At 58.0% G+C, this 22893-nt stretch overlaps 1 protein-coding gene across 1 annotated transcript in view; it reads right to left on the reverse strand.

Annotated features, from left to right (window-relative positions):
- The window catches only part of BCOR (BCL6 corepressor), a 58736-nt gene extending 38074 nt beyond the window's left edge, over positions 1–20662 (reverse strand). Inside the window, 2 exon segments of the mRNA XM_039552246.1 lie at positions 1157–1286; positions 20594–20662. Coding sequence (XP_039408180.1) covers positions 1157–1242 — 86 coding nt within the window. The 5' untranslated portion in view covers positions 1243–1286; positions 20594–20662.
- Between the last annotated feature and the right edge of the window lie 2231 nt (positions 20663–22893).

The following is a 22893-nucleotide window of genomic DNA, read 5'->3' on the forward strand; positions in this document are numbered from 1 at the left end:
AACACTGCTGAGGATAAAATCAAAACACACACGCTAATATCATACGAACATCAGCTCTTCCATGCTAAAGAGAGAGCTGCACATCTGTGCCATACCAGTGTTGCAGCACTGGGACTTGTTATCACAGAAATCACCAATAAAGAATATACCTTAGTGCCGAATTCCAAATCCCAGGGATAAAAATCGCTGACATGCAGCAGAAGGAAAGTTTCAGCATTACCCAAAAGAACTCCTTTCAATCAAAGTGCTTAAAGGAACATCAGCACCATAAAGCGGAAATGCGATTTTAATCCATTTGTTTTTAAAAGATGCACCTTCCCTGCAAGTAGCACATACAGTTATTATCCCTAAACAACTGGGAGGAAAGTGGGGAGAGAGGGTGAGAAAGCTCGATGAGAAAGTGAGATGCTTGGTTGTTTTCTTTCAGCTTATGTTTGCAAATAGTATTCCCTGCAAAGACCAAAAACTTCTACCAGCTTTTTGGAGGCTTTTCACACAACAGTGAGAACAGGGAATGAGAAGACAGAAAAGCACTAAAACCACACAAAACTGGCACAGAGAACTGGAGGCATATCTGCAGCTTCTGTCCAGCATCATTTTGCTTTTTAAAATGCTGGGATTTAAGGTAAGGGGACACCTGCCAGTGCCTGTGTCACCCCATTGAAGACTGTAATTTTGATCATCAATTGAATTATATTCAGCAGGAAAAAAGGTGGGGAGGAGGAGAAATTCATTTGTGGAAGACAGGCACTACTGATCCTATCTCACATGACAAGCTGTTGGTCCAAAGGAAGGGAACACCAAGTTGCAGGCACAAGCCCCTCTGCTGCAGAGTCACAAGAACACGTGCGCTATTTGGTTTAATTCCCCTTCACAAATGCAAAATAATAAGTTAAGTGTAAAAGCACATTCGAAGGCTGCTTTGGGGGCATCCCTACTTCACTGACCCAGGTTGCCTGTTCAGTAGTAAATCAGCATCTGCTCTACTGCTCTCAGGCACATCTTGACTCTCTCCCTTTGCCCTCCCTCCAAGCTGGGCTGATCTCCATGCAAGGTGGCAGCTTTCTGCTCCAGCGTTAGGGAAGCGAGCAAACTCCAAGACCTCGCTCTGCAGAATTACAGTGTGGTTTAACTTGCCAGAAGCTTAAATATTTACCTGTCTTCATTAATTCCACACATGCGGACCCTTTCATTGCTCATCCAGCTATGAACGTTGCCATACAGGGGAGTTGCAGAAAGCATGACGTCTTCTTAAAAATCAACGCTTTTCTTCACGGTTTTATATTCTATTAAAAAAAAAGAAGGAAAAAGAAAAAAGGAAGAAAAAAAAAAAGTTGAGCAGATTTGTCTAGGAGGAAGTGCAAACATCACAGCGGAGCAGCCAGCCTCCCTCCGGGTGATTAATAATGAATGCAGGATTGGTGCGGGGAGTGAGCTGCCTACGTTAACCGCTAAGGGAGATACCCGGCAATAAAGGAGCAAATTGAGGGCATTTATAGGTCAGAGGAGATGGATCTTTTCCCCAGCGCACATCCAGAAAATTAAGAATCATTCCAGACTATCGACAAATAAAAGTTTCTCCACAGCATTTCATTTCCACAAGAAATAACTCAGCCGGCCAAGTACACACCAGCCCCCAAATCTTCATCTCACATAGACTGAACCAAGGAGGGAGACCCCATGAGCCTGGGGGAACATTCAAACAACCCACAGGTGCTCACAGAAGTCCTGCACTAGGAACACACAGGAGCAGGAGGGCATGGCAAGAACAACCACATACCGCGTGTATTAGCTACACTGATTGCTGATAAGGCTTTTACACGAGGACTTAAAACTGAAGAGACACTGCTACAGAAGGCATCTAAATAAAAACCTCCCTTTTAGCGTCTGCACATGACTAACTTGGAGAAAGGGGTTAAAAATAGTAAGTGGGTTGGCGAGCTCCCCACCCCTTGATTTGATTAAGCACGGAGCCCTGGTGGCTTCTGCATCGGAGCTGCTGCTGCTGCTGCTGCTGCTGCTGCTGCTGCTGCTGCTGCGAGTGCTTTCAGTAATTCAATGATGCCTGCTCACTCCAGGGAAAGAAATCATTAGCGGGCTCACTGGAGAAGTATTAGCAGTCCAAGAGGATCGGCGCCGTGTGCAGCCGGAGAGGCAGGTGAAAGGTAACCACATTTTCGCGTCCAGCGGCAGAGAGGGAAAGGCTTTTCCTCCCCTCTACCTTGCCTAATGCCACCTCCGCTCGCATTAAATTCTAGTTTGCTGCATGAGCGAAGTGTCAGGACAAGCTGCGTTTTATTAACAGGATTATCGCGGCGCATGATTTATTCCAGTGCAAGATTTTAATTGCTCTTTGGAGGTTGAGTCGTTTCTTTTGACTGAGCTTCAGCCTGCATCCTGCTGCTAAATGCTGGGTTAATAAGTAGGGGGAGCCTTTAATGCACAGGATATCCCTCAGCTCTTCCTCTCTCACAAAAATAGAAGCCTTTAAGCAGGAGGCATGATACTCCTTTTACACACACACACACACAAGCCAGTAACGGGCGATTGACCACTGGGAGTTTAATGCCTAACGTCTCCCAAAGCATCCATGCTTCCCCAGCAAACTCATTTCCTTTGTCAGGCTACAAAATATGCAAATGATCACTTTGGCATTTAATGGGGAAGAAGCCCAGATTGGGCCTTTAACACAATACTTCACACACGTTCAGAGAGGTTTAAGAACTGAAACGGCAGGAAAGCCTTGTTCCCCAACACTTTTTTCTCCCCTCAGAGAGGCCTTTTGTGCAAAACTCCACGTCTGGAACAAATGTATATTAATGAAACGGCATGTTGACCCTCCTTTCTCCACAACGGTTAGCTTTTCCTAATGAAGTCCGCACAAATCGCCGCGAGGAAACAAAAATCCGCGGAGGTTAGTTACCGCGCTATCATTCAAAAGGAGTTATTTCACTGGAAAGACGTTTTCTGGACAGATTTACTGGTTTCCAGATGCGCCGCTCGTAATGTTTTCAATAGAGGCAGCAGCAGCATGGAGAGAGTGATTTAGGGTTTTACGTAAGGTTAGTAGCCACCCCGTGCGCTGCCTCATCTGTAGGGGACAGACATCGGCTCGGAGAAGGGCCTCGACAGCGCACGGCCCCGCTCCCTGCGCCCCGCTTTCCTTTGGGGCCGTGGCTCCTCAAGAGGGGCTGCCTGTGCCCGCCCGGTTTCCTCGGTGGAAATGTATCATTAAGATAAGGCGAGGTGCCTGAACTAGAGCCCATCAATCCCCTGACACGTGTAGATAGCGAAATGCTGAAGTTGCGTGGGGGGAGCGAGAGCTTCCCCAGTCAAAGCAGTAATCAGGAGGCCCCATGTCCCACAGCCACCACCACCCGAGCAAGGGCAAAGCCCGCCCGAATGCAGGGAGGTGGTGGGACGTCCCGGGGCCACTGGGCAGGTCAGAGCCCGCGCCCCCGACGGCTGCCAGCCCCCGCCCCAAAGCCACCCCTTGTCGCTGCGCGCCCCGGGGTCCGCGCGTGTGTGCGGTTATAATCATCGCCGCCCTGATGAACTTCTTGTGAACTGTTTAGAAGTGGAGGTCTGCTGAACGAGCAGCGGCGCCACTGCCAGCCATAATTTCATTGCAACAAGCAGCAGACTTTTAACTCTTCGCACACCCTGTCCCTCCCCCTCCTCTCTCTCTCCCCACAAGCAGCTGCCTGTCGGGGATGCCGGCTCGCAGGGGACTCCAGAGGCTCGGCCAAACGCCGGCAGTGCCACAAGCGCTGTGCGCTGCGGGACGGGAGGAACAGTGGCGGGGGCGTGGGGGGGCACTGCACCTATTTATACCCAGCTTCCGCGGGGTGGGCGCAGCCGGTCCCGTTATGCAACCCCGACGGCGGGCTGAGCGCCCCAGCGCACGGAGGAAACCGAGGACACGTCTCTCCCTCCCTCCTCCTGTCACCCACCGGGCCACCGCCCAGCGCGCCCCAGGGCGCCGCAGCCCCCCCGGCCGCCCCCGCTGCGCTGCGCGGCGGGGCGCGGAGCGGGGCTCGGCAGCCGGAGCGCGCACGGCATTTCCTCCGGAGGTGTCTGGCCGATAAAGCCATTTGCGGCTAAATATAGACGGTGATGCACGGAGGAGGGAGGGAGGGAGGAAGAGAGGGAGGGAGGCGCGGGGAGGGGGGGGGGGGGGGGGGGGGAGAGAGTGAGACGCGCAACGCACACGCGGTTCCCGCAGCGATGCCGCCGTGTGAAACCAGTTTGAAAGCGCCTGCAAGCACTAACCTGCTCCGGCGTGGTGCCGAGCGGGGCCTCGGCGTGCCGAGCCGAGCCGCGCCGGGAACACCCACTCACCTCCCGCGCTGCCCGCGCCCCGCCGGCCCCGCGCCGCAGAGGCAGGCACAGGCACACACCGCACTGCTCGGGCAGCTGATTAAAAAGGGAAACGTTTGGGTCTCCCTCGCAACGTCAACAGACTTTTGGCAGCCATTGACGCCAGCAGCAGCAAAGTTTTGTTAACACGCTCCTGGCGTGGAAACGAGAAAAACCCGATGCCCGCGGGGAGGGGGAGAAAGGAGGAGGAGGAAGACTCCACTTCTCCGTGGCCTCCGGGGTAAAGAGGTGGGGATGGCATCGCCAACCGGGACAGGGCAGCCTCCTCTTCCCCCCTCCCCTCCACCCCCATGACCCCGGGGTGCCCGGCGGCGAGTTTGCGAGGTGAAAGTCGCAGCGAGGGGCGGGGGGGGAGGTGGGTTGGAGGAAGCCCGGCGGGGCCGGTGGCTGCAGCGAGCCAGGAAGCGGGTCGGGAGGAGAATTGCAGCGGCGCACGAGTTCCCTTTTGGCGCCTTTACTCTTTTCCACCTCCGAGCTCCGCCTGGCAGCCCGCCAGTTTCCACTGCACAAGCCACGGAGCCGGCAAGCAGCAGCGGCAGCGCAGCGGCAGCCGGCGGGGAGGGCTACGCGGGTATAAAAAAAACCTCTGCGAGAGCCGATGGCACCAACGGAGCGCCGGGAGCTTCGGCAAACAACCCGGCCTTTCAGATATTAAAAGCGATGCGATAAATACCGGCCTCTGATCCCTCCCCCCACATCTCACACACCCACACCCTCACTCCTTCCCCCCCCCTCCCACCGCCCCGTCGCCAACCCGGGTTCCAGGCCACTGGAAGGGATCATTTCTAGATTTGTGAAAATCCCTGAGAAAGAAGTGAAAAGCAGTCGGGGACTCGTAGCGATCTACTTCGATTAGCCCTCAGCCCCGTTCATCTGGAGCTTGATTTAAAGGGCAGCGCTCGCACGGTATTTATAAGCTTAAATACGGGCTGATGCTTATGAATGTGTTTAGGTACCTCGTTTATCTTGTACCTCCGACTTACATATTTACGACTTACAGAAACAACGATCTGTGCCACGGCTAGAAAGGAGACTTCAGAGACACCGTATTGCTGCACCGTTTACAATGCGCCGTATAAAGCTCTGGCAGCAGCCAGCGATCTAATATTAGACAAGTGTTTAAAGAACAGGGTTGGCTGCGCTTTTTATATATATATATGTGTGTGCGTATATATATATATATATATAAAAAATAAGATATACTGTGGGTTATTTTTTGCAATCTCCACACGACATCACCGCTAGTGACACGTTTTGTAAACCAGAGGAGGAAGCTGCAGACTAAGTAGCCGCCGCACGGATCCGCGGATTAGAGAAGAAGTTTGACCTTTACCCGGGACGTGTGGCATTTCATTTAACCATAAAGCTAAGCACAATGCGCCAGCGAGATCGCTAAACCGATTTAAAATACATATTGAGTCATGCACGACAGTAGTGCATCTCGGTTTAGGCAGCGTGCAGGCAGCACAAGGGGGTCGGCGACTATTTTAAGGCTCTTGCCGCAGCCACCCCCTCATCGTTCCCGTGTCCCCCCGTGTTCCCCCCTCCCGTGGCTCCCACACCGTCACGTGTCGAACAGCGACCGGGACTTTCTGCCGTGTAAACACGGCGCGGAGGAGCCGACCGGGGGCACCCGGGCCGCCGAGGCAGCGCCAACGCCCGCAGCAGCGCCAGCGGGGCATCCTCCCCTGCCGGGCACCCGCCACGCCGGGCTGCCCGCCGCTCTGCGCCCGGCTCCGGCCCCACGGAGACACCCCCGGTGCAGCGGGGCTCTGGCGGGGGCGGCCCCTCCGGCACAGGGGGCCCGAGGGAGCGGCGGCCCCCGCGCCCCCCGCGCCGCCTGTCACGCCTTGGACCCTGCACAGACAGGCGCTGCGCCGTAGCGGCAGCGGCGCGTTCCCCTTCCCATATGCTGCGAGGCGAATCATTGCATCGCTCTCAGCTGCCGGCGGCAGCCAAAAAGGGGGAGGAAAAAAAAGTTTTCAATTAATGATAAGCCTAGGAACTGGGGAAGGGGGCGGGGGAGGAGGCCAATGAGGGAAAGTTAAAATGGCTGGCGATCCTTCAAATAACCCTGGCTGCCTCTCCCTAGAGCCCGCACGGCACTGCCTGCCGCGCAGCCTCGGGGGAAGACCCGGACCCCCAGGCACACGCTCCTCGGGGTCAAGGCCGCCTCAGGGGGCCAAGGATGCCTCCGCACACCGCGATGCCCATACCTGAAGGCTACGGGACATTCGCATGGCGGGGGGACTCACATTCCCTCCCTCCCTCTCCCTCCCTCCGGTTAAACCACATCGTGGGGGTGCGACAGAGAGGCTGCAAAGGCTCCTACACACACAGCGGGGGGGGAGCTGAGGTGGCTGGTACCCAACTTTGAGGCATCACCGCATGAAGGATTTCCCAGAGATTCGCGGGAAACACCGACCTCGTCCGCCGCACTGGCAGCCCCGCACCACCGCTACGGCGCCCGCCTCCGGGGCCCCCTCTCCCCCCCTCGGCGCGGGCGATGCCTCTGTCCCCCAGGCGCACGCCGCGGTGGCGGGCGGGCGGGATACGCGCTCCGGGGGGCCGGGGGATTCCTGCCGCCGCTCCGGCCGTGCCGGGAAACAAGGCTACTGGAGGAGGCGGTGGCGGAGGAGGGAGCCACAAACGGGCTCAGCCGCAGGAACCCGCGGGCTCCCGCGCAGACGGGGCCGCCCGGAGAGAGCCCGGGCTCCGTCCCGTCGCCCGTCCGCCGTGGCATCTCCCTACCCAGGCCGTCCGCGCCATTTTAAACACACACAGACACGCGCGCGCGCGCACGGGAGCGAGGTTTCCGCTGCCAGAGACAACAGGCAGCGACCGAGCCCGCGCTGCGCAGGCGGAGCAGCGGCAGCAGTGGGAGAGGGACACACACACGCAAGCACACACACCCACGCACCCCGGGCCAGGCAGAAATGTGCATTTCAGGTAATTTAAGGCCGCATTCCCGGCGCGGGGAAGGAAAAGCGCAGGCCTGTGCCCCCCCCCCCCCCCAGCCCATTAAAACCCGCCGCGCACTCGGCATCCCGGGAGCCCTTCATTGTTGCCTTTATTCCATATGGCTTTTGCTTCCCTAGAGGGGGATAGAAAGAAAAAAAAAAAAGGGGGGGGGGGGAAGAAAGGGAAAAAACCAGAAAAATACCACCAAGCCAGCCCCTTCCCCCCGCTCGTCCCCCATTGTTCGTCCGCGGGAAGCTGGGAGAGCGCAGCGCCACGGGCTCGCCATTAGCCGGGCTCCAGCGAGTCCTCCCCTGCCCCCAATAGCTCGGGAAACTTATGAGGCAGGGTGGGGGAGAACCCCCCCCCACTGAATACAGAAGTCCCAGCGCTCATGCGAGAGTTGGGCGAAGGCCTGCGCTCACTTCCGCAACGTTATCCTTGCAGAAATACCGGAGCACGGCCCCCGTTTCCTTCCCCCAGCCCCCGCCGCACCCCAGGGGGGTGGAGTGATTAATAGGACGTACGCCCTTGGTTTCCCTCCGGCCACCCCGCACACCGCTCCCCGGCGCGGAGCCGCCGCGGCACGCTGGGCGGGGGCGGCCCCCCCACGCATCCGTCGGGGACGTTGGGAGATATTGATCACGGACGACTTCATTTTGCATAACTACGGCTGACAGGGCCTGTGGTTCCCTCATTTACGGAGCAACAGCTTCGCGGGGCTGAAGGGTAGGGAGCGGCTCCATCCGCTCCCCCAACACCCCCTCCCTCCCTCCCCCAGCGCCAGCCTCGCAGCCCCGCCGGGGGACGGCGGCTCCGCGCCTCATGCAGCAAATGGCCGCGCACAACAGGCAAATATTAAACTTAGGTGCCTCCGTCTCTCGTTTTACCTAGCGCAGCCGGCCTGGAAGCCTCTCGCTCCCCGCAGGGCTTTGTCTGCACAGCCACGCGAGGGCCAGGGCCGGGGCACGGGGACCTTCGGCGACCGCATGCAAGAAAAAGTGCTTGGCAAGTTGGGGGGGTTGTTCCTTTTTTTTTGTTTGTTTTTGTTTTTAAATTCCCTCCTCCTCCTCCCAACAACAAACAAATAAACAGCTCGGTTTCTACTGAACAATGCATAAAAATTAGCCTCGCCCCAAAGTTTATGTCGGGTTTATGGCGCTAACGTTTCTCCTTAATGGGAAACGCTTTCCCGAGCACTTCTGGAAAGCGCTGGCGAGCCCTCAGTTACGAAAGCTGCATTACGAGCACCTCGACTAAACGTCTCCGCAACGTGTCCCGACCTCGCATCCACCACCTTCTCCAGACCTTTAGAGGAAACGCCTGTCCAGGGTGGGCAGAGCCAGCGCCAAACACCGCCCGACTCAGTGTGCGGAGAACACCGGGGGCAAAAAAAAAAAGGAACCCAACAACACTCGAAAAAATATGAAGATAAAAAAGGGGAAAAAAAAAAGAGGAAGAAAAAGGACATTAAAAGGACAAAGTTGCCGGTAGCAGCGGTGCCCCGGCGGAGAGGAGGCAGCGTGGAGGCCGCCACCGGCCCTGCCTTCCCATCCCGGCCCTGCGCACCGAAACAAAGCAGCGAATCAACTGCGATGCAGATGGGCGGCTATGAATTTTTTGCTGCTGCTTAGAGCTTTAATTACTCGTTCTTGATCCGTGGGACTACGACACGACACCGCCAAGGTTAAAATGCCCTGAACAGCTCTGAGCAGATGTGAACGAGTTGGCAGACGCGCAAATGAGGTCTGCCTCTAAGCATGATAACAAGTGACTAATACATTGCATATCGCTGAAAGAAAATTATTTTTCTCTAATTTGCATTAGCTTCTTTTTTTTTTTTTTAACGCCGCCGACATTCCCTCCTCAGAGGCAGCAGCATAATCCTGAAAATACTGCTCCGTGACTTTAAAAGATTTGGAAGGAGGCAGCAATTGCCAGTGTTTTGGCTATGCAAGTGTTTTGGCTATGCAGGCTTGTTTATCTTTCCGCCTTTGCTCCAAGGCGAAACTAGTTTCGCAAGCAGTATTCTTGCAGAAAAATGGCACATGTCATATAAAATACCAGTTTATAGGAATTGATGCTAAAATTGTTGAATGACTACTGTTGTAGTTCTGCCACTAATAGCACAGTGTAATCCATAAAGGACTAAGGGGACAGTCAAGGCCAAAAGAGAAAAAAACGTAATAGATTGACTGGAGAGAAATAGATAAAGACAACCCATCGACCAAAACGACTAAAAGGGGGGTGAGGGAGGAATAAACATCTCCCCTTACCTGCTTTCCACCCCAGAGCCGCCTCGTCAAAAAGACAGTAGTATGTGGAGGTCACTTACTATATGACACACAGAGGTTCTTGTAGGTAGTGAAATTATGTCAGGTACAAATATAGGCCAGAACCCAGTTCTCCAAGTTCCCTCGACTTTCCAGAGGCTCTTCTGAAAGGGCCAGGAGATCACTCTTGGTATTGGAGCAAACTTCAAGAACAGACAGCATTTTATATCCTACGCTCAGAAGGCAAACCGAGGGACTTAGATGCAAAGGCTTTGAGCAGAAAATAGCCACTCGGGAAATCTATGCACAAGGAGTTTTTCACTGAAGACCTACTCCAGAGGTCTCTGCACGTCCAGGTTATCGGGGGTCGTACGCTGCCATCTCAAGCGATAACAACTTCTCTGCCAACACGTGTTTGTGAGGGAAACGCGCTGCCAGCCACCGCACCGTGCCGTGCCCCAGGCCAGCCGAGGCTCGGAGCCGGGCTGCCCTCTCCAGCCGCGGGGCTGCCGGGACGCCTCGCCCGCCGCTCCCGCAAAGTCACCGGGGCCGGCGCAAACCTGCCGCCGGGAGGGATTTCCCAGCGCCGGGGCCGGGCACGGAGCCGGCCGCTCCTCCAGCTGCCTCGCTGCGCTTGTAAATCAAGCGGAGGCGGAAAGAGGGGCCGGGGGGAGGGGGAGGAACGCTTCTCCCGGGCCAGCGGCGTTTGCTTAAGCGTCGCGGCGGGCGGCAGGGAAGCGCGGCTGGGCGCCCCGCCGCCGCCGCTCGGGATGCCGCCGGGCCCCGGGGCGCCCCGCCGGGCCCCGCAGCGCCGGGCGGTGCCTCCGGGAGCGGCGGGGCAGCCCCGGGGCCACTCCGGCCGCAGCGAGAGCTTTTGTGTGCGAGTGCCGGCGAGGCGCGGGCTTTTCGCGCTCCAACAGCTGTCACATTATTTGCACTGGCTGTAAACAGCCTTCGCCTTTCTCCCCCCCCCCCCCCCCCCCAACCCCCGCCTCCCTTGCCACAGAGTTAAATCCAGACTAACAATCCCCAGTTAGAGATCAAACCAACAACAGCAGCATTGTGTCTGCCTTCATTGCTTTACCATCAACTACTGCAGCTGGTTTACTCAAAACAAGGAACACCCTCTACCCACCTCCCCCGCCCCGCGGCCAGAAACGTGCTTGTTCCCGGAGGTTGGCCAGGCGGAGCCGCGCTGCCCCGGGGGGTTCTGCGGGCCGGCCCGGGGCTGAGGGGTGCTGCTCCGCCAACCCGATGCCGGCGGGGTGCGAGCGCCGCGGGGCTCTCCCCCACAGCACAGAGGGGTTTCCAGTCAGCACTCACGCCCGACGAAACGCCTGCACAATCACAAGTTGAGCTCCGCTCTCGGTCTGGCTTTTGGGAAAGGCGAGGGGGAACCCCGCTGTAGCGGGGAAAGCCGCGCCTGCAGCTGCGCAGCGCCCCGCGCCACACGGCGAGCTCGCCCCCGCGGCGCGGCGCGCCCCCGAGCAGCCCTTCCCCGGGAAAGCCGGGCTTCCCCCGATTCCTGCCCGGCCGCCTCGCACCGGGCCGTCGCCGGCAGCGTCCGACCTGCTGTCGCAGCGAACCTCCCGCCGAGGGGCCCCTCCGCCAGCCCTGCCCGCGGCGGTGATCCCGCAACCCGCGGCGGCCCCGGCCCCTCCGCTCAGCCGGGCGACAGAAACACGCTCCCACCTTCTCCTTTCCATCGTAAGGAGAAAGAAAAACTGAGAAAAGAAAAATGCCAATAACCTAAAGCACGACTCCAGCTTCGTTCATGATACAACCACCTGGCAGCAAAGGAGTGCACTGCACGCTCTCAGAGGGCGTTTTTTTGGGCACAGCTGGAATTTGAGCGTAAATCCTCGTACCTCCTTCCCTGCCCTTACTTATTTTTACATCAGCAGCAAAGTTGGAGGAGACGTGGAATTTACTTTACAGAAGCATGGGGAAAATAAATCTGTTCGAGGAAACCTTTCCTTGCCCAGTCTGACTCCTGGCATTACCCAAACTGTGTATCTCTTAAGAGAAAACCAAGACACGGCAACTTTCTCTGAAATTTGTGTCCCGCACAAACTCTTTACGAGGCCACAGGAGCTGGAATAACGCTCTCTATGTACCTATATGCACTTTGGGAGCCGGCACCAGTAAGGAAAAACAGCTGATTTTATTGGAAGCATGTCTCCATCTTGGCCTAACTCCTGCCAAAGGGCAGCACTACCCAGGCAGGTAAGGTGCTTCATGCTCATGTGATAAGTCTCCAATCGACTTCCGAATCAGATCCCCCGCCCAAAGATGCCAGTACATATTCGCAGGTCAGTATCATCGACTATTCATTGCCTATACGTAGCTTGAAATCTGCTGGCCTGGTAAAAACCACTGCTAACAGAACAATGTCAGCAAAGGCTGCAACACAGTCTTGTGAGAGACAGGCGATTCGTGCCTACTGAGGCTCTTTCAGCACAAAGGCTTTTAGAGGAAGAAGAGAGAAGGGGGGAAAAAAGGAGGGAGGGCTCTCGTGTTTCAGGGCTGCTGTCCCCTGGGAACCAAGAACCAAGTGTAGCTTCAATCAAATGCTGACTTCTCCTCTGGGAGCTCAGTAGGAAACCTGATCTCACTAGCTCATGCCTGCCTCCATGCATATAGGCTGGGTTTTCTTTCATACCAGCAATTTGTATAAAGAGGGGAGCCAATATAGTTTATTGCAAACGAGATCTCGCAGTAATGGATCTAGAGAGATATTTCTGTAGCTAAAATAAGACAACCTTCAGCCACCTGCTCAGGGCAGGCCGCGCCACAGCCGCCTCCAGCTCTGCACACAGGGCTCCGCTGTGGGTGCCCCTGGCACTGCACGGCACAGCCTCCCACGCATCTCCCCGAGCTCTGCATCCTCCCCAGCTGGCAGCAGCCACCCTGGGTTGGGGTTTTGTGCAATGCCAGGTTACACTTCCATTAAAACGTTTACCCTGGGAGATCACTTCCTGCTTGCAAGTAGTGTTCCGGCTTCTCCTGCTGCTCCCAACTTTAGCCAGAGGTATTTCTCTCCTCACCCAGCGAGGCGTGGAGACCCCAGGAAGCATCCACCCCTGCCCGCTGGTCCTGGGCTGCCCTGGCACGGCAAAGCATAGCACAGCACAGCACAGGAGGTCTGCAGCGGAAGGCAGGCTCCGCATAACTTCACACCGGGCTGCTTAATTCTGCACCGGGCTTTGCTAATCCACTTTGTGCTTGACTACTGAAACGGGAGGAAAGGAAAACACTGCACGGGGAGCACAACCAGGCCAGAGCAAGGTGAACCTGGGGGACTGCAGCCTGTGGGAAGGGCTTTCCCCAACACCCAGCTCAGCCTCCCACTGCTGTGGGCAAGCTGGAGAAGCTTAAAGCACAACCCAGCACACCGGGGCGTGGGAGCAAAGGGGATTGCCCGAGGATCAGAGATCCCTGTAGGATCTCTCCATAGCTGGGAGCTTTCACATGGAGAAAGTTTGGCTCAGGGAGGGAATTTACGCTTAGAAAGAGGAGCTCAGCCCACCCCTTCTTGTGCCCTTAACAAGTTCTTTGTGAATTTCAAGGAGAGCTGAGAATACACCCCCCCAGCTTTGATTTCACTTCTCTGTCCCTACCTGTCACCATACACAAATGCCTTACTCAAACCACGACTAAACAAGCCCCGCAAAGCTCTCTCAGCCCTCCAGGAGACTCCCAGATGCAATGCCACCCCACCCCTGGGGAACACAGAGGAAACACAGCGGTGGGTGAGGGACAGGCAGCCCCATGGCACCTGTCCACACAGGCAGAAGGACACCCATAGGGCTGCCCCAAGCATGGAGTCTGCTCTCTGTGCAAGTACAGGCGTACTTCTCTGCTATCAACTATGCCAAGTGCCATCTACTCCAATACTCCCAGTGAAGGTTGAATTCTGACTTTTATAACTGAGGGTACAGGCCCAAACGTTTTGTAATATACGAATACTTGAAAGGCATACAAGGTCCCCAGGTGAGGTACTGGGGTACGACCATGAGCTACTCCAGCTGAAAACGAAAAGCAAACCACGCTCTGAGAAAGAATGAGCTGGCTGGCAGACTGCAACCCACCGTGGGCTGTCTAGAGGTGCATGGGGAAAGATCCCACCACAGCGCTGAGCTGGTGCAGCTCCTGGATATGGGAGATTGCTCCTGGATATGGGAGATTGCTCCAAGGGCAGCAGAAGCCACAGGAAAGAGAGCACCAAGGCTGGGAGCATTCTCGCCCTCCTGGCCGAGGAGAAGGCACAGGAAGCACAATGAGGCTTTCCGATGCAGGCTCGGCCGTGGAGCACAGCCCCGAGCCTCCCCTTTCCCCTGTGCTCTACTGAACACACTCAGCTCTTTATACGAGCTGTTCCCAGTGTGGCTGGTGGATTCTGTGCTTTCCACTTTAATTGTCTTATCCAAATAAAGCTTTGTTTTCCTTAGCACGACAATCCCAACATTCAGACGGAGATTTTCATTGGACAGAGGAGATATTTTATTCTCTGATTGTTTAGGGAGTCAGGGCTTACACGGAACAGCCCCGGCTTGTGTGCCTCCACTCACAATGGGTGCTTTGCAGCCCCTTGTCCCATCCTGTAGATTCATTTTACGGAGTGATAGGGATGAGAATCATGTTTCTCTCAATTTCATAGCTTTCCAAGTCTACCCTAGACTTTAACAAGTCTTTTAGTTTGCACCTAGACAATAAATTTAGTTTAATTTAGCTTCCGGTCTTTAATTTTAGCAGGTCTTCTTTTTGCATGCAAATCAATATGGCAATTACCATCTAAAAGCTCGCCCAGCCCTAGGTCAATGTAAATTGATCATTGTCCGCCTTCTACAAAATAACACCGGGAGTCTGTGGTGCATAATGAGATTATACTGGAAACTGTCTTTCAGATCACAAATTATATTTCATGCTGTCAGGATCTTTTCCAAGCGGACTTCCTTGCATGTCTAATCACACAGCACCAAATCTGTCAGCTCATGAGGTAGGTTTGGGGTGCAAAGAGTGAAGGAGGAGTCCCAAATAATTCAGACAACAGTTTTGGAACACAAGCGGGCAGGTACGGAGGCGTGCTCTTACTCGCTAACTTTTCCAGCAGTGGAAGAGAGGAGGGGAAAAACATCTCCACTCAGCCAAGAACTGCTGTCCAGCAAACAAGGAAAAATGAATTCCCTGCTGGAAAGCAGCAGAACTTTCCTAAAGCCACATTTGCAAGGAGTTCTTGGCCTCTTCCTTTCCGTCCCCACCTCATCTGCTCGGCCATTCAAAGGAGCGCTGGATGCCTGCTCCGGAGAAACCCGAGGAAGGATGCACTCTCCTGGCAGAGACCTCCCTGCCCACCGCAGCCCGGGGACCTGAGCAGGTCAGGTCGGAGGGAAAGGTCGCTCCGGAGCAGCGGCTGCTGTAAGCCGGTTCCCTGAAAGGCCAGAGGATTAACGGGATCTGCTCACGGCCAGGGGAACTCCCCCTGCCTGCAGCCCGGGCCTCCGCGCTCCCTCCGGCACGCACACGCGATGCAGCCAGCGAGCGCTGCTAGGCGTAGTTAAAAAGGGTAAGCCCGGCTCTCCGTGCCTCTACTCAGGTTCTTGCAAAACCAAGAAAGAGGGGAGGAGGCCTGCTCTGGCCATCAATTATTTCTAAAGCAACACCAGCCTAAGGAGGAAGTACTAAACTCGGCTTCATGCTGCTCTAAGCCCACACTAAAATGTGATGTATTGCAGTGTTCGGGGAAAAGACAGCACATCGCACATCACCTGTGCAACCCAACTATGCTGCAGGGTCCCAGCAAGAGCACAGACCTCTGTCGAGACATGCAGAAACTGGAGATCACTTGTCCTCCACATTAAGCACCGATTTACTCCAAGCCATATTTAGTCTGAGAGCAACGTGGCTGCTTAGCTACGACCTGAACTGCAGCCGGCCTTCTGCCTGTCTTTGCAGGGGCCACTCATCGGTCAAAGTTGAGAGACCTTGTAAACGACAGCCACAGATTGCCAAAACTACTTTGGTATGTGCAGCACTCAGTATTTTGGGCTGTGGTGACCTGGGTCCATTTTCTCTGCAAACGGAGACATGAAAACGTAACAACTTTGTGCAGTCTCACAGCTGCACAGATCCAGAAAGTTTGCTTGCATGGACGGTACAGGAGCCCCTGCAGTTCAGTCACTGTTAGGGGACCTTGGCTTCCTCATCAGTCTTCAAAAAAGTGAATTATCATGGGGTGGAGGAAGAGGAGGGAAGAGGGATGACAATTTTGAACTGCCTGAGAAGCTGCAGCTCTTGGCATATTGGTAAAGGCAGATAGAGTGTGTGACACGGAGCCTGGATTGTCCACCAACACAGGAATAAAGCCAAGGCACCAGTATTGTTTCAAGACCCAGTCCATATTTGGGCATTCAGCTCACACATCACAAGTATTGCTTTAAATATTAGAGACATTTGCCAATGTGGTTCATAATGCACTCAAATGGGAGAAGTCATTTCTGTTCGCTCTCAGATTAGTGGCTTGGTCTTGATGGTGGGGGTTTTTTTGGGGGGGGGGAGAAGAGAGGGAAACCCTGCTGAGTCTGTTTGCACTGGTCTCTATTAGATATGCAACAAATCTGCCATTTCCGGCGTTGCTTCTATCTAATTAGAGATGTATTTAGATGTGACGTGTAAATAAGCGCTGAGCTGCCTGCTGCCCTGGCTGCGTGGACTGCTCGGGAGCATTTCCAATAAGGCTATAGCGCCCGGAACCAGGGCTCAGACAAAGAGGGATGGGAATGGTCTGCGCTGCAGGCGAATCCAACAAAACCAGCTTTTATCTATCGCTCTAAAGCCTTAACTGCTTTTAATCTGTACCGCCCAGGCTTGCACGCCAGGATCGCATCTCATCCATCGAGGACGTCTCAAGCACAAAAGGAAGTGCACACGCACGGAGGAGCTGCCAACAAACCCCGGCCCACCCGAGCTGCAACACAGACCCCTCTCTCCTGCTGCCCTTGCCTTCCACGAGGTGTGTTTGCTACCGTGGGCTTCCAAACATCCCGAGGCAGGTACGCCCGGCTCCTGCCTGCACGGACACGAGCCGAGGGCTGCCCCACGCTGTGAGCACACATGCGGCCCCGTGGGGAGAAGGGCGCCGAGTTGCCGGGGGAGAAGTTGACGGAACCTGAAGGCGGCCATGGAAACTCGCTCCCCCCGCGGGCCCGGGAACCTTCATCTCGGGATTTCCACTGCGGCCCGCGGGAAGAAGGGGGACACGGCAGGGCCGCGAGGGGCGGGGAGCCCCGGGGACGCCCCCGAGCCCGAGGGCGCCCTGTGGCTGCCCGACCCCGGCTCCAAGCGCTCCTCGGAGTTTCCAGAGAGGAAACTCCTGGGAACGAAATCATCTGGCACTCGTCTCGTGAACTCTCTTCCTGTTGTGGGAAACATCTCTTATAAAGCCATTAGATGGACGGGGCAGCGCCCGGGCCCGGAGGCGCGGTACCGTCCCCCCCGCTCCGACATCATCCCTGCGATCGCTGCTGTGCTACCACATCGTTCCAGGCCGGGATAGCCAGCCCCGATCCCCTCTGGCGTGAAGGGTTAACAACCATCACCACAAAAAAAAAAAAAAAAAAAAAAAAAAAAAGGCAAGAAAGAAAGGAAGGAAGAAAAGGGGGGGGGGAAGAAAAAATATCGCGGTGACCTTTTCCTCTCCGTCTCCCCCACTCTCCCTTTCAGACTCTGGTTCCTGAGCTCGCAGGGAGCCTGAGCGGCTGTCTAGACCGATCTATCACAGACGGACAAACAATACCAGGAGAAGCCCCTGCCCGGTCCCTCAGCCTCCGCCACTCACCTTAGAAATGGCGAAGAACAGAAAAGTGACCGCGATACAATCCTCCCCGGTATATTTATAGCCTTCCACACAGCCCACCTTCATGCCTGACAAATGAGATTTTGTCTGCTCTCTCAACGTACGCTCCAATAAACACACACACTTTTTTTTTTTTTTTTTTTTGGTGTCTTGTTTGTTTTTTGTAACATTCCCGGCTCGTCCCTCCGATCTCGGGGCGGGCAAGGGCCCACCACGCCCGTGCGTGACGGCAGGTTTGATAGCGGGGGCGGGAGGGACTGGGGGAGCAATAGGAGTCCCGGTCACTCGTCCATATACAACCTCCCAAGCTGGAAGCTTCAATGTCCGTATTCATCACGCCCCTTCGCACCCAGCCCCCCTCACCTGAAGTGCTCCCTGGTCCGTGCCAGCCCTCCAGGTTGCGTATTAAAGAGGTATACGGGGCGAGGAGCCGGAGGTCCAACGCTGCAAAAGGCTGGGGAATAACTAATGAGCTGTGCAGCCCATTGATCCGGTGCATACTTCCTAATTAACTCTGAGTCACCTATTTGTGACAGCAATTCAAAGAACTGCACCAGGGATAAACTGCAACCCCGGCGCGCGAAGGCAACCCGGCGGGGGGGGCGGGGAGAGAAGAGGCGGCGGGCGGGTGGGGGGGAGCTGGGGGAGGAATTTGCTCCTAATCCTCCTAAAAGCAATTAGGGTGAGCGCTGCGCTGGCTACCTCTCGGGAAGAAAAAAAATAAAAAAGAAAGGGGGAAAAAAAAACCACCCAGCGGCTCCAACAGCAGAACCGAAAGGAAATGAATCGGTGTGTCGCAAGGGCCACAGCACCGGGCTCCAGACAGACAGACAAGCCCCAGCATCTCGGGGACGAAAGTCGGCGAGAGCGGCGGCCGGAGGAAGCGGAACGCCGGGCTCGGCGGGCAGCGGCGCGCACGGAGCCGCGGGAGGAGCGCGGGCGGCGGTGACCCGGGAGCGGCGGAGCCACTGGCGGGGGGTGCGGGCGCTGCCCGGGGGACCCAGACCCCGCACCGCCCGCCTGCTCTCGCCCCCAGCTTTGTTCCCAAGCGGCTCTGGCGGGGCATTGCTCTTCCCGGCCGCCCCCCGCGGTAGGGCCACGGGGAGGGGGCGGGGAAAAAAAAAGTTAATAGAAACCTTTGGAAAATCCGGGCTTGGCTACGTGGTGCGGGTTGGGCTCCCCCCGCCCCCCCCCCCCCCGCTTTTTTAATGCAAACACGAATACAAAAGCTGCGGGCTCTAAAGAGCAGATGAAAGCAATGAACGGAGTTTCTGGAAAAGATTCATTAGTGGGAATTAATGCTGCGAGGAGCTCCGAGGCGATACCATTAAAGTCAGTCCCCACACTTTGTCAGTTTTACACTGCTCACTATGGTCGGGGCTTTTTTTTTTTCTTGTCGGGGTAGATGGGGGAGGTGCTCTTCGCCTTCCCCTCGCCCCCTCTGCGATCACCAAACCCGGGATCCGACAGACATCGCGGAAACGAGAGGGAGGGAGGGAGGGAGGAAGGAGGGGAAAAAAAAACCCCAACATACACACATCGAGAAAGAAAGAGGAACGTGAACGCTCCGCAGCCCTCGCCCCCGGACTCGCTCCGCGAACATCAAATGCATGCCTCATATGCTGCGCAGAGCCGCCCCACTTGGCCCTGGCTTCACAAAGCAGCCTCCGCTGCCTCCCCGCCTGGCCGTCCCCCTCCGGCCGGCCCTTTGATGGCAAGCCCCGAGCCTCCCTCCGGCTCGCTCACCCAACTCCAAACTACATTTTCGGGCTGACAAAACTTCCGTGTCACGCCGGACCTCACGCCAGCACAGCTCCGCGCACGGGAAAGCCCCGGGCCGCCCTGTCCCACGTGCGCCGCGGCGCCCGCCCCGCCGGGGCGGAGGGACAGGGGGGAGCAGCGCCTCAGGTTCTCCTGGCGGGGACAAGGCAGCCAGCAGCGGGCTCTCCCGGCGGGAAGAAGGCAGCCGGCAACGGGATTTCCCCGCCGCTCACCTGCCTGCCGCCGCCGGACTGCGCGCTGCTGTCGGCGGGGAGCGCGGAGCCCGGCCCGGGAGCTCTCCCCGCTCCGCGAGCCGGCAGCGCCGCTCCTTGCTCGCCCCGTCCCACGGGAACCCCCGTAATGCCGCTGCTCCGGAGCCTTCCCAATCACAAAGTGCGAGACGACGAGAACACCGCCACCACTCCCCACACGGGCGCACCGGAGCCGACAACGCGACCGGGTGCTTCCCCCCGCCTCCACTGCCCCAAACAGGCATCTTCACAAGCAACTGCCTCCAAACTTCCCCTCCGACACCGCAGCCCCGGAGGCGCTCCGCTAGACCCTCCTGCCCCCGCCGCCGCCCGCCCGCCACTCCCGCCCGAGCCCCGCTGCCCCGCGCCGTAACTTTCTGCCGCGCCGCCGCTCTGCCTTCCCCGCAGCCGGCCGAGGGGAGCCCCGCGACCGCCCCGTCACCGCGGGACTCGGCGGCGGCGGCGGCGCTTCCGCACGGGAGCTGTTCGCGGAGCGGAACACTGACCTTCCTGCCGCGCCGCGGGGCTGTGGCGTGCGCGGTCCGAGACGCGGGTCCCCACACCGTCGCCTGGCCCTGCTGCTCTCCCTGGAAGGGCAGCCCCGTCGGGGGTGGGAGGAAGAGGCGAGAAAAGTTTCACGATCCCTCTCCCCCTCTCCGTGGGTGCGTGTGTCGCGGCTTGCCCCAGCGCGGGCGGGTCGGGGAAGGGGCGCGGAAAGACCAGGGAGCTGCGGGGCGCGGGGGGCAGGAGCGTGGCCACCCTCTGCGCCGACGGGGCAGGTGCCCGCGGGAAGGGCTTCGCTCCTCGGCTCGGCTGGGATCAGCAGCGGGAGTGGGAGCGGCAGCCCGCGATGCTCATTCCGGCTGCCGGCTCTGGTTTGGCAGCGCCATGTTGCTGGCTTGCTCCGGGCGAAGTTCCTGCGCTGGCGAGCGCGGCGCTCCCCACATCTCGCCCGCGCCGCCGTCTCCCGTGCCCTGGCCGCCGCGGCTTTGTGTGTGTGTGGCTGGGGATTTAATTCTCCTCCTCCTCCTCTTCTCCTCCTCTCTCTCTCTCTCTTTTTCTTCCTCTCCCCCCCCTCCCCTCTTTAGTCCGCCGGGAAAGCCGCTCTTCCTCACCTTGCCGCTGGGAGACCGGGCTCCGTCTGCTGCACGCTGCGCTCCCCTCGCATCCCCCTCCCTCTCTCCCTCCTCCTCCTCCTCCTCCTCCAGCCGTCGCCTCCCCTCCCTTCCCCTCCCCCGGGCAGGCGCTGCACCGAGGGAGCCGCCGCCAGCAGCAGCAGCGGCAGCAGCGCCGCCACCGCTTTTTCCCTCAGCAAGTTTCCCCCTCCCCTGGCTGCGTTTCCCTGCTCAGGCAGGGCTCGCCCGGCCGCTCGCCCGCTCCCCCCCTTGCCCTGACTAATTGATTTGCCCCCCCTCGCCGCGCCGCCAGCCCCTCGCCCGGCTGGCACAGGTCGATGCCAAGCTGCGGCGCCCCGGGGGGGACTCCGCGCTCCCCGGCCGGCAGGAGGGGAAAGCCGCCCCCCCCGCCCCGCCGATACTCCCCTCTCTCGCTACCCAGAAGGCCAGTGGAGAACCGCAATTACCATAAACCTCCGTTCACTCCGCTCCGCCAAGCTGTCAAAACCCCGGCGGCGGCGGCGCTGCCAGACATCGCTGCGAGCCTCCGCGGCGGGTCGCGCCGCGCTGCCACCCCCCGCCACCCCGCTCGCCCCCGGCCCCTCCGCCGGGCGCCCCCGGCTCCCCCGCCCCGCTCCCCCCGTGCTCCCCGCGGCGCCCGGCATACCCCCCCGGCGATGCAGCCCGCGCCCCCAGTCACACACGCCGGCTCCGGGTTCCCCCCGTCGCGCAAAGGCATCCCCGCTCCCTCAGGACCTGCCGAGGGCTCGCAGCCGTCGTAACCCTCCGCAGGGGTCACACTACGCGCGGACCCTTTCGGCCGCAGCCTCCTACACTCGGGGAGGGGGGTGTGTCGCCCCTCGACCCCGGGGCCCCTCTCTGGTCCCACCCGCCGCCCCCAACTTCGCGTGGTCCGCGGCTCGGCCGCGCTGATTTCCGGGCTTCCTCCCGGTCCGCTTCTCCGAGCTCTGAATCGGGATGGGAAAAAAAGCCACTCGTTTGTCAACGTCTGCATTGCGGGGGGCGGGGGGGCCGAGGGGGACCTTATTAAAGCGCGTTTTCGCCTGATCCGGCTTTGGCAGCCCTTAACGCGCTTTTTACCCGGTGTGAGCAGTGTGGCAACCCGGGGTGGGGTGAACGACTGAAGCGCCGTTTCCCTCGCTGGCATTTCCACGGCTGCTTTAAGATTTCTGCCCGGATCGTGGAGCCCTTTAATCTCCGGGTTGGTAGTTATCGGCTGCATCTATTTACTTTGGCAAGGCAACTTTTAGCTCGGCGAGCTCGACTCGTAAATTTTACGTTCATAACGCCCATCCCCGCTGATACTCCCAGGTTTGGTCCTGCAGAGCCCGCGGCGTGGAAGCTCCCGGGGCGGCCCCGGCCTCAGGGGCAGGCGGGCTCACGGCCCACTGCTCCCCCGCACCTCCCGGCGCCTTCCCGGGGAAGCGGGAGTTCTGCCACCTCGGCGCCGCTGGCGCCGCATCGAGCCCTTCTCGCCGCCGCTCCGTGTGGGAGCGACTGCCAGCCAAACGCCAGGCGATTAACGCGGACAGTTTGCCCCGGGGGGGATTTTTAATCGCCTCGTTCAGGACCCTGCGCGAAAAGGCTGTGGAGACGCTACGAGCTGCAAAATCTTCCCTCACTGAGGGCGCCGGAGCAGCAAGCAGGGCGATGGGAATTCAACGCCAGAGCACGACGCCCGGGGCTGCCTGCCTGCTCTGCGCCGCCGCTGCTTATCTCTGAAGATGGGAAAATAAGAGTTCCCCAAAGTTGTCCCTACTAAGGCTCCCCCCCTCCCCCGCCCCGAATCTAGAAGCCTGTAATCGAAAAGCTACACTACGTCTGGGGGAAAAAAAAGTGGGGGTCGCCCAATGCTCGGGAAAAGGACACAGAGTCCAGAGAAAAGCACACACACATCCCATACATACACACATGCACCCGGGTCACGGCCAGAGGGTTGGCATTTCATGAAACTGCCATCACAGGCTTTGGAGTTTCACTACGTCTCTTAAAAAACTCGCCTGTCTCAAAGCAGAAGTGAAATATCCACCATCTGAAACCCGAAACGGCAGCCGCACCACTTCAGCTTCCTCGCAGGGGAGCCCCGGGAGCCGCCGAGTACGGGGAACGGGCTGCGGTCCCACTGTGCTGGCCGACGGGGAGCACGGCCCTGGGTAGCGGCCGGGTTTGATCCTGGCGCGGCGGGCCACGCATCTGAAAAGGCTCCCACACGTTTTTTTAATCTCCAATAACAAGCAGAAGGACACCTGGCCTATTACGCTGTAAAGCTATTTTTTATA

Source organism: Corvus cornix, chromosome 1 (genome assembly GCF_000738735.6).
Source record: "Corvus cornix cornix isolate S_Up_H32 chromosome 1, ASM73873v5, whole genome shotgun sequence".
Classification (NCBI taxonomy): domain Eukaryota; kingdom Metazoa; phylum Chordata; class Aves; order Passeriformes; family Corvidae; genus Corvus; species Corvus cornix.